Source organism: Hippocampus bargibanti, linkage group LG06 (genome assembly GCF_051943395.1).
Source record: "Hippocampus bargibanti isolate YZ-2025 linkage group LG06, ASM5194339v1, whole genome shotgun sequence".
Taxonomy (NCBI): Eukaryota; Metazoa; Chordata; class Actinopteri; order Syngnathiformes; family Syngnathidae; genus Hippocampus; species Hippocampus bargibanti.
The window spans coordinates 4,402,501-4,414,184 of NC_142739.1; the positions used below are offsets into that span (position 1 = coordinate 4,402,501).

General features: G+C 45.6%; 1 protein-coding gene and 1 long non-coding RNA gene across 2 annotated transcripts in view; one reads left to right on the top strand and one right to left on the bottom strand.

The window, feature by feature from the left end:
- The window catches only part of sall3a (spalt-like transcription factor 3a), a 14,435-nt gene extending 11,045 nt beyond the window's left edge, over positions 1-3,390 (bottom strand). Inside the window, exon 1 of the mRNA XM_088999412.1 lies at positions 1,972-3,390. Within this exon, the coding sequence (XP_088855538.1) occupies positions 1,972-2,053 (82 nt within the window). The 5' untranslated portion in view covers positions 2,054-3,390. The remainder of the gene's footprint in view (positions 1-1,971) is intronic.
- A 963-nt stretch (positions 3,391-4,353) lies between these two features.
- LOC148896222 (uncharacterized) lies at positions 4,354-10,414 on the top strand. The gene is made up of 3 exons (XR_016115381.1): positions 4,354-4,716; positions 4,814-4,894; positions 9,645-10,414. It is a non-coding gene; the product is annotated as an uncharacterized LOC148896222 (long non-coding RNA).
- Positions 10,415-11,684: the final 1,270 nt, after the last annotated feature.

An 11,684-nucleotide genomic window follows, 5' to 3' on the forward strand; every position in this document is an offset into this window, starting at 1 on the left:
ATGTTTTGTTTTGTGGAGGTGATCACTTTCAAAAGTTTTAGAACAAGTGGGGTCAATGTGTGTTTGCATGCAACGTGAGTTCTCTTGGCCCCCGCGATTCACATGCACATTCAAATCCACTGTTTGCACATGAAGTGGCGACAAGATGAAGAGCCTGTCACTGTTCACAATTTGTCGGATGCAAGCAGGCTGGGCAGCCAAGGTCAACAGCATCCATGTTTTAATTGTTTAAGGATCTTGACACTGAGCTGCAGGACCTGCTCAGCTGGGCTACACAAAGGTTAAGTCAGCAAGCTTTTTGAAAGCACTCCTAAGCACCCAAGGCCCCAGCCCCCCAATTCTAACACACACATCCCCCAAAACTCCCGGGGTGGCGCAAATGTCCACGAGGCCCAAGGGGCAGTGAAAGGGGGGGTGAAAACAAGAAAGCCTGTTTAGTACTCAAATAAGGAGAGTAAAGAACATTCCATTGCCGCTTCCAGACTTGAAGACAATGGAAGACACTATTAGTGTGCACGAGAATAGGCTACACTATTTACGTGTGTGTCATTTTCCAACCGCAGATACACCTCAATGGAGCATAAGAATATTCATCGACAATCTAGTAAAATATATAATTTTTTGCAACAGCATTATTTTCATGACACGTGACATTGACTTGGTCTAGAATATATGCAATTAAAAATACTCAAGGGTAAATTAATGCAACTTTACATTAACTTTATATATCTTAAGCATTGCAGACTTCCAACGGCCCACATTGCATATTCAAAGGAAGGGATGCGTTTGTCAATAAACTACTTCAATCATACATATACATCATACTCAAGAGAGGCACAGCAGTTTGACCACAACCACCAAACACACAGACACACTATCACGCGCATGTCAAAAAAAGTAGCTTCAGAATGACCGTGCCACACATTTGTACTCAAAAAGCTTGCAAATTGAGTGATTGAAGGGCTGAAACACGTTAAAATTGTGAGAATTTACATATATATACCATAGTTGTAATATGCGAGTTTGATTATAAATTGGAAACTAGAATTGAAATAATTTTCAGTGGGCTCGTGTTTTAGCTTTATTTGATAAATTAATATTGAGGTTGATATATAATGAAACAAATCAGTATACTCACTTCATCTTAATCTGCATTAAATCATGTTTGCAATACATCTTCTAGCGTTTATGTTTCAACACATTTTGATATAACCACGGTTACAATTTAAAAGTCAATGTTCTATATCGTGTGTAGGCATTTTTTACTGTTCTTTTTAAACATGTCAATTTTCCCCTGATGTCAGCTTGAATGCCGACATGGTGAGAGATAAGGCAACAAATCAAGTGTGGCAAATGTGTGAGAGGGGGAAAACAAAAAAAAAACATTTACATGACAAAACAAGGCTTCAACCTGCACCGGAATTAGCGTTTTTTGTGCTGTCCTTGTGAAGACAGAGAAGCGCAAAGGGACAACACACTCGCTCATATAACACAGTAGCTGCGACATTTTAGAGTTATTATCAAACCTTGATTTCGTTACAATTTTTACTTTCACAATAAACTTTATTGACATTTGTCATGAATGTATGCGAATTTGTTATTTCAGAAACATTTCAAATTGTTCACTCCAATAATTTTACAACGCGAACATTACCATCGTTTGGTGAAACCACATACATTTGTTTTTAATAATATTGCGTTTGCAAAAGGCCTTCATAAGGCCTGTTGAAATGCAACCTGTAATATTTACTCGTATTACATCGTATCATAATTTGCAAGTGAATAAAATACGGAGTTCTATCAGCCTGTGAAGAGAAACTTAAACATATCCAAATTATTTTTTTCTGGAATGGTTTCAACAAAGGCATTAATTAAAAATATTTATTTTGAAAGAAGGTTAGAAAGGGGGAAGTGAACATACACACAAACACACACACACTTTTGGACAAGGGAGGTACAATTCGGACTCACCATGATGAGAAATGATCCCGCTAATAGGCGCATCCTCTTCTGACTTGAGGTGCTGCGGCTTGGCTTGCTTTCGCCGGGACATGCTGGGACTGGTTCTGTTTGCGGTGTTGGCACTGGTGTCCGTACCGGCGTTGGTTTATCCGCTGCGTCTGCTGTGAGAGTCCGGGGCGGTACGTGTGCGCGCGGCTCAGCCACATCAGCGCGGTGCGCACCCGTCGACTTGCCAAAGTTCTTCCCCCGAAAAAAATAAATGAATAAAAAAGGGGGGGAAAGACAGTCTGCAGGGAAAGTGCGGAGATGAACTCTGGAATTAGCCGATCTTGCCGTCGCGGCTGTTTGTTAAGTTGTGCGTGTTGGGATAATAATTATAATAGTGAATAATGTTTCGAGTGACGGCACCGTGTGAAGGTGGAGAGGATTGGCTTGTGTCCAGCGGACGCACATTGGATATGCTAATGAGGAAGCGACTGAGCAATTAGCCGCCTCACTCTCGGACTTTATCCGTCTCTTTTCTCTTTACCTCCTCCTCAAAAGCACAACACAGCGCACAAATCGCATGTTATGCCCAACACTTTGCGAAGGAAGGGGCGGGGGGCGGGCGATGGTGGTGGTGGGGGGGGGGGGTGCATAGGCTGCTCTTCCTCCTTTTCCCTGCTCGAAGCGCACGGACTCAGTGCTCTTTCAAGATGTTTTCTTCCTCTTCATCACGTTCACCTCTTTGGTTCACTTTTATTTTGGGCGACGTCTCATAGTTTTTTCCCTCTGTGCAAGTTGTATGTTTTTGAGCGCAATTACAACTTCGACTTTCAAGCAAATTCAGGTTGGGACACAAGCTCATCAGCGAATAAAGTTATTGACAAGAGCGACACAGCTGTTACCAGAGATCTCCAAAGTTACCGATTAAAAAAACAAAAAAAGAAGGTCCCACGAAGTTCCTTCCAGACTGACCAAAACGATTTCGTCCCAGAAAAAAATGCAAATATAAAAGCAAACAGTTCGACCTGCATGCTTTCGAAGAAAGCGCACCCTCGTTCTTCTCCCTTCCAAGTGTTTTACTCCCTTCGTTCGCTTCTCCCAAAAAATAGTCTCATGAATTTACCGGACGTCAATTTTGCCTGCTCCAAGTGAAAGCCGTGGGGAAGAATTCCGCGTCGGGGCCCGTCTAAAAGTTGTCTCGGAGCGGCCCACCGGTCTTGCGGAGGGTCGCGCGGGCGGGCTCCGCGTGAGTGTGGACGAGCGGCGAGAGTGAGCGTTTAACCCCCACCGAGGCAGCAGGCTCAGCCCATTGCTTGCCGCTACCGCTAGGATGTACCACCACGTTGCTATTGAATGGGCCGTCCTCACCCTACCGTTTCAAAACCCACCTTTGATTTGACCTCCCACCCCCTGAAGCCCCGACACATTCTACCAGTCGACGCCTGTCAGGCTATGAAATGAATCGGAGATAGACTATTATTTTTCATCACGCGTTGAAATGGCTGATTCGTGTCCAAGATCATGCACATGTGTTTTGGCTTGGACTCGTTTGTTGTGAATTCCATGAACGGCAACACATTATTTTATCATTGTGTCATGTTTCCATTCTTTTTGATTTCTTGCAAAACCATACAAAAATATACATTGGAAAAAATAAATGTAAGTGACAGTACATACAGTATGATGAATCAAAAAGGAATACAAATGTTGATATCATGTGTTTTTGGTGAGTTTCATTGAAGGTAGTGGGTGATGGGGGCTCAGCTACACCCATCTTGTTTGTTTGACTTCCCCTTTCTCCACCTCATACAAGAGACAAATCTGCTGGCAATAAGGTCATCCAGAGCTAACTTTTCTTTCCACTCATTCGATCATCCCTGTACAAGTTACGTCCAAAAGCCCGTTATTATCTGTTATTAATAGATGCAGCCCCTGGAAGACAAAATCAGCTATTGATAATTGCAAAGAGTCCACGGCGGATACTGTATCGATCGGCTTGTCCTCCTCTCCCCTGCTACCAAGAGATAAGGAGACACACTCTTTAGAGCAATATAATTTCTTTTGACCTATCTGCTTGCTACAGACTTATGATGAATAGCCGGAGTGGCTGAAGTCCTTTATCACCAAAGTTACCCCCTTGATATACTATTGATTCTTTATAACTAGCTCGGCACACAAAAATCAAACTGTCCACTTGGCCATCATCATCATCAATATCATCACAAAGGCGGGAGGCATGAGGATCCCTTTCTTTCTTTTTTTTCCTCTTCCTAAGTCTGACTTTTACAGTCTTCTCAGTGGGCCTAATCACGAGTCTGCTGATGATGAAATGAGAGAGGAAACGTGTAACGTTGCCATTCAAGACGAGGTGCCATTTAATCTCAGGGTGGGCCACACGCACGTGTACCAGCAGAGAAGGAGCAGGGGAGGAGGCCGGGGTAGATGCGTTGGGGATTGGTATGCGCATGGTTTGGAAGAGAATGTTTGAGTACATGTTCTCAAGCTGTGCGGCATTGTACCTTTTATTCAGGTTAATCACACATATGAAAGACGAAAAAGGGAACATTGACACTTTTTTGGCATCAGACAGCATTCCTAACCTTTAAGCAGGCTGCAACATCATATCGGAGCCTCATCAAGGTGGCTGCACTCCAGTGAGGTGGGGGGTAGAAAATAGGATGTCAGGGTGGAAGGCGAGAGAGGGAGAAGTGGATATTACCCAAAGAAACATTTTAGCCATTTTCACTCTCTTTGGAAGTGTAGAGCAAGGTAAAACGCTCTGCTTTGGTTGTGAGGGGCTCTTCTCTACACCTCAAAAATGCAGCGGCTCACTTCTCCTGAATAGCCTCTTCTCTCTTCGACGCAGTGATTTGCATCAGCTTGTCTCCCCTCCACTGAGGATACAGAGCGAGGCGCCAGGACTGGTCCGTGACGAAGACCCCAAAAGGTAAATGATAGATTGTCTTCTTTGATTTATTTATTATTTTTTAAGACCCATGTCAGAGATTGGTGAGACAGTGAACATGATAGTTTGAAGGCTACATTCGCGCATACAAGACATGTGGGTGCATCTGGGGCTTCGTCACATGCATGTACGGGCACAATCACACACACACACGCACACGCACACACACACACACACACACACACACACACACACACACACACACACACACACACACACGCACACGCACACCCACATACATATATAAAACACTTTTCATGACTGTGGCCAGCCAAATAAGCGAAGTCAACCTGCACCAATCAGAGAACAGAATTTGCAATGTTTCGGTGGCTGTAATTGATGATTTTGTAATGTTATAGATTAATTATTATTATTTTTATTTTATGTTATTTTACTTCTTTACAGCCGTGCATTCTAATAAAGCTGTTTTTTTGGGAGGAAATGGATGTTCTTCTTTATATGACCCATCCTTTGAAATTGTGTGCTTTTTATTTGACACACATGCAACCATAATGCCTGAGGAAAAACAACCAATTAGAGATAGAAGGTGTGCCTTATTAGATGTCAGTCATTTGTCACACACCTGTTTGCACATTGATGTCCAGTCCCACATTGCTCCCTCCAGAGAAAGCACCTTATTCATAATAGTATGTGATTATAACATTAACATTATCTATTTGAAATTTGCTGTTTTGCGAGGCTGTGGAAGGGTACCCACTTGGGCGCGATTGACACTTGTAAGTCATGTCTTCTACCTCTGGTTGGTTGTTTTACCTCAAATGCAATGGTTCTATGAAATTAGAGGAACACATTGTGGCATGATCCAGCTACTTTTCTACTACTTTCAACTACTTTTTCTTTAACAACACATATTAACTGCTGTGTCGTATTGTTGGAACAGACATGGCACAACAGGACAAAAATGATCAATCATTATGAACTCTACCTGTCAAATAAATCAAAATTCTTGAGCTTGACGTTAATGTTCCTCGATGATGAAATAATGCTACAATGTTGTCCTCATATTTGAAGTAACTTAAATAATTGAATACGTTGAAATGAATTAAATTCCAATGAATGCATTGAGCAGTAGAAAAAGTAGGGCAGAAAAGGTATGGTTTGAAAATACTGGAGAGAAAAAAGGGAAGTAAACTGAAGAAGTTTTAGTTTTATTGCGAGTGTCTCCTCTGTGAACAGTGGATTTTGGACACGTTTACTATTGCATTGGAAATAAAAAGTGATGAATGGTTGCCAACTTGACCTGACTATTATTAGTCATTATTTATATTTGACCTGACTGTTCCAATCTGTGCTAATTGAAATGAATTGAATCAACTTATTTCTTCTCCGACTGTTATCAAATTAGAAGCTGAATTGGAATTGGACATCAAGTTGGCACTTCAGAGGCAATGACAAATACTCATTGTTGCCAATAAAGGACCAAGTGTCAAATTTAGTGTGAAATGTGATGCACTAAATGCTGGCTGACACAGCGACAAGCCTGCTACTTAGCAAGAAGTTGATCATTCGGACCGTTTCAAATTTTGTAATGATCTCTAAATAAGCTGTCAGTATCAAGCATGTGAGTTCAAACCATTGGTTGAGTGCCAACTCACAGTCTATACGTCTGTGTAAGCTCTCAGTCGTACAGGAGTGGTCCATCGATGAGAAGGTTTCTTCAGCCGTCATCTGTACAAAAGTGAAGGTTTCGGACGTTTCGCCTCCTATCCAAGAGGCTTCGTCAGCGAACTAAAGTCTGCCTGGTCGTATCGGCCCCATTTATATATCCCTAATGTCCAGACATTGGGGCGCCGGACACAGCTAAACTTCAGCTGGCTGAGAAAAAAACCCCACTGGTAACGACCCTCATCAGCATTATTTCCTCACCCCACCAGACCGGTTTAATGAAGTCTAAAAGTACATTTTGTCATGCAGATGTGTTAATTACCTAAAATATGCAGATGTGTTCTTACCACGGGGATGAATGTTTATTTCATCCAAATTCTTGCCCTTAAACTGGGACAAACCTCGGGTTTCCAGAGCGATGAGTACCTTGCTAATTTTTACCCTCCGGAAGCCGATAAAAATTGACGGTGCACTCTGATATCAAGGCCGAGGAAGTCCGCCAGCTCGTCGATTTCATTGTCTTTTAAATTGAGAACTTTGGACATTGTGGCCATGTGCTTTCTCAATTTTGTGGAAGACAATGGTTCCAGATTTTTTGTCCCTCAGTTTAGAGCTATCTGACGAATTACATCAGATCCTCTGAAGTGACTGGGGGCTTGTAGTCTTGCAAAAAAAAAAAAAGTGTTTTCATCTAGTATCACACATTCATGACGAGTATTGGCAAGTAACGTCATGGATGTCTGCACTTCAGGTGTCAGGAGAATGGGAACCGTTCGCCCTCGTTTACTTTGTATTTAAATTCTTTGGAAGTGCCCACAGTTTTCCTCTCAAGGTCAGACAAAGCAAGCTCCACATCCGGATGTGTCGATGATGTATCTCTCAAAGTAAACGCAGTAAGTGGCATCTTAGAAACTTCCCCTTCTCTTCTGCGGTTGAAAAGGATAATTTCGCAAAGTGTAACTTTTGCAAGTTATCCCTATTGTTTCCTACTTGTGTCTTCTTTGAATTTTGTTTGGTACATCTGTCTTTGGACCTCAAGATACTCGTGCATCTGTTTCACATCTTCGGTAAAAGGCAGAAGTTGAGGAACACTCCATTTTGCCTCACGCAGGTTTCTGAGGACCTTTGAGGACACGCATTCCCTCCATCTGGTGCAACAGATTTGTTAGAACACCCGTGCATTACTAATGGCATCGTCATCACCTGAGATTAATCCTTCACATTCAATAATATTTGCAATTTTCCTGAGGTTTCCATGTTTCTTCCCCTGTCGAAGCAGTCGTCCTGTCTCACGCATCTTCTGTCTGATGTAGTCATGTTTTGAGACATCATGCCCATGGTTATTGAAGAGGTGTTCCCCAAATGTCATAATCACCTGTTCGCTACGCACTGTCATGATCTGGTTGGCGACCAACGGGGGGGCGCTGTCGGCCCCGCCTGCACCTGCACAGGTGCTGGTCGTCCCGATCAGATTGGCGACCAGCGGGTAGCGACGTCAGCCCTGCCGGCAAACTCGCAGGTGCTGGTCGTTATAATCAATGACACTTAAAAGGACACCTGGCACGATCATCCGGTGCCGATTCATTGTTTGTTTGCTGCTTGGTTGCAGCATGCATTGTGTACGTGTTTGTTTAACCTTGGCGGACTTTTACACTTGGTTTTCTGTTGCTACTTTGTATTTTTTCCATTCAGATCATTTTGATGTTTTACATTTTGTTCCTGCTGACTTTATTTTAATACAATTTGTCAAACAACCTCCTGCTCCCTCCTGCCTGCTTTTTGGGATCCGAACCCGCCATCACCACCTCGCAAAACGTGACACGCACAGCATTTGTGATTGCATCTTGATGCAATCAGCAAGCACCATTTCCCAAAACTGTTCATTTACACCATCTGGAACTGGCTGAGCATATTCACACAAGGCCTGAACCCTAGTCTTTCCTGGTTTCAAATTTTGCACATGCATTTTTAAGTGACACCTCCGCATGTGCCTCCACATTGCTCTCCTCATAAAGTAGCCCTGATAATTCACACAATGCATGTAATCTTTGGCTTCCACGGTTTTTTTGGATTGCTGACGAGGTATCAACATTCCTTGACCTTCACGAAGAACGTCATTGTTATGGGCTTTATTTCTGAGAAGATACAGTCGGATTCTTCTCCCTTTGGAGCCAGTTGGAAACTGAAGCACATTTGCCACTTCATGGAGTATCTTTGTGTTCTGTTATCAAATGGCATGCAATTTTTCTGTAAGGCGTGGAGCAAAACGCACAGAAGTGAGATTTGTTGAAGAGCCTGCCGCCATTTGTTTTCCTTTTAAAAGTCATGACCTTCATATCAGAACCACTGGATGAAGCTGTTTGGTGGTGTTCTGAGTCAGATGAGTCGGCACAAGTCACGTGTCTTTGTGTCTGTGGCTTAGAGGAATTGGCTAGGTGTAAACATTTTGATTCATGAGGTTTATCCGTGTCCAGGGTAGAAGAAGGTGCCACATGTCTTTTTTTTATGTGAAGTTACATGTACTTTCCGTGGGTTGGTCGAAGGCAGTTTCCGTCTTTTTGTCCTCTTGTTCTTCTGCTGCTCTGTTTCTTCTACTGAGCTGTCACTTGTTTATTCTCCAGGTTTTGGGAACATATTCATCATCAGTATTGTCAGAACTCGACAGAGAATCGTCCATGGTTTGTTCAATCATTTTCATGTTAAGATGAAAGAGGGATGGATATTACTAACCGTAAAATCCTGTACATAATTTGTGCCCCCCACTCTTGTGTATATGTATGTATATGTATATGTATATGTATATGTATATGTATATGTATATGTATATGTATATGTATATGTATATGTATATGTATATGTATATGTGTGTGTGTGTTTATATATGTATGTGTGTATGGGGCGGCTGGTTCTGCAAACGGGAGCTGCTCGCTGTCGTATTGGCTCTTCAGGAATGGAGGCACTGGCTCAAAGGGGCGAAAGAGCCGTTCAGTGTTCACCGAGCATAAAAACTTGGCTGTCATCCGGGCTGCCAAGAGGCTGAACGCACGCCAGGCACGGTGGGCGCTCTTCTTAACCCGCTTCCCTTTCAATCTCACTCACTGTCCAGGGACCAAAAACACCAAGCTCGAGGCTCTCTCACGGATCCACGAGCCAGGAGGCCAGGAAGACCTCGTGGAGCCCATCCTGCCTGGCCGCCAGATCGTGGGGGCACTCCAGTGGGAAGTAGAACAGAGGGTCCTGGAGACATTAAGAGGTACCTCGGCTCCCGATAACTGTCCCACAGGCAAACTGTTCGTTCCCCAGTCACTGCCCTCAGAAGTGCTGCTGTGGGGGCACACCTCCAAGGTGGCTTGTCACCCCGGGGTGAACCGCACCGAGCACCTCGTCTCTCAGCGATTGTGGTGGCCGCGGCTCCGCGACGACGTAGCAGACTTCATTAAGGCCTGCCCGTCGTGCGCCTGTGGCAAAGCTTCCCATCAGCCCCCGACAGGACTGCGCCGCCCCCTACCGGTTCCACCGTGCCCTTGATCCTACATATCATTGGACTTCATCACCGGCCTCCCCCCATCCCGTGGTAAGACGTCATCCTCACAATAGGTGACCGATTTTCCAAATCGGCCCACTTTGTGCCGTTGACCAAGTTGCCGTCCGCTATCGAGACGGCAATACTTTTGGCCAACCACGTCGTCCTCTCCACGGGATACCCATGGATATCGTGTCGGACCGAGGGCCCCAGTTCGTGTCCCGGGTCTGGAAGCTTTTCTGCAGGTCCATGGGTGCGTCGGCCAGCCTGTCTTCCGGTTACCAGCCACAGTCCAACGGCCAGACTGAGAGGAAGAACCAGGACCTGGAGACGGCCCTGCACTGCATTTGCCTCCATCGTCCTTCGGCCTAGTCCATCCATCTCCCGTGGGTGGAATATGCCCACAACACTCTGGTCTCCTCAGCCATAGGTCTGTCACCATTCATGTCGGCCTATGGCTACCCGCCGCCGCTCTTTCCCACACAGGAAGGGAAGGTGGAGGTCCCGTCGATTCAACACCATCTTCGGCGGGCCCATCGCGTATGGAGGGAGACCAAGGCAGCCTTGTCGCGCACGGCGACCCGGAACCAGAAGATTGTGGATTGCCATCGTCGTCCCGCGCCGGCTTACCAGGTGGGCCAGAAGGTCTGGCTGTCCACTAGGGACCTATGGCTGGACGGGACTACTCCCAAACTGGGGCCGCGATTCGCGGGCCCCTTCGCCGTGGAGGCCATCATCAACCCGGTCGCGGTCCGACTACAGCTGCCCGCCTCCATGAAAGTCCACCCGGTTTTCCATGTATCACTCATCAAATCGGTGGAATCCAGCCCCTTGGCCTCCCCTCCTGCCCAACCTCCCCCCCCATAGATGGTGGACGGAGGACCGGTCTACACAGTGCAGGAGATCCTGGATTCGCGGCACAGGGGCAAAGGCATCCAGTACCTGGTCGACTGGGAGGGCTACGGACCGGAGGATCGTCAATGGGTCCACCGAGCCTGGATCCTGGACCCGTCGCTCCTGAGGACATTCCATGAGGCTTACCGGTCCAAACCGGGTGGGCCGGCAGGAGGCGTCCGTTGAGGGGGAGGATACTGTCATGAGTGAGTTGACAGCGGGGCGGGGCCTCCGCTCCTGATGTCCACCAGGTGCTGTCAATTCCCTCATCACCGACTGTTGGACATTTAAACCCGACGCTGGCACTTACCCAGCGTCGGAAGATATGTTGTCTCGCGCCTGGCCCGTACCTTGAACTTTAATTCAGTAGGTGAGTTGCTTCGGCCGAGAATTGTCTAGCCACGATCGTGTCTGTTTGTATGCACCGCATCGTATGCTGTTTTGCACCCTCGTGTGCCTTTTATTTTGTTAGTTCGTGTGGTTGGGTGGATTGCCGCCGCCCGCCCACTAGCCTTGCTGTTTTTGTCACTTCTGTTTTGCAAACCTTTTACCGGGTCCGTGTCATCTTGGACCCGCGCTTTCTGTTAATAAATCTTCTGCCTGCATCAACGCCTCTGTCACCTGCTTGGCAATCCACTACCACTCCCTACGTTCCCATTCGTCAGCTGCCACTGTCGTTGTCGGAACGTGACATTTATTTGCGACACACTTTTGCAAATTGCCATAGAA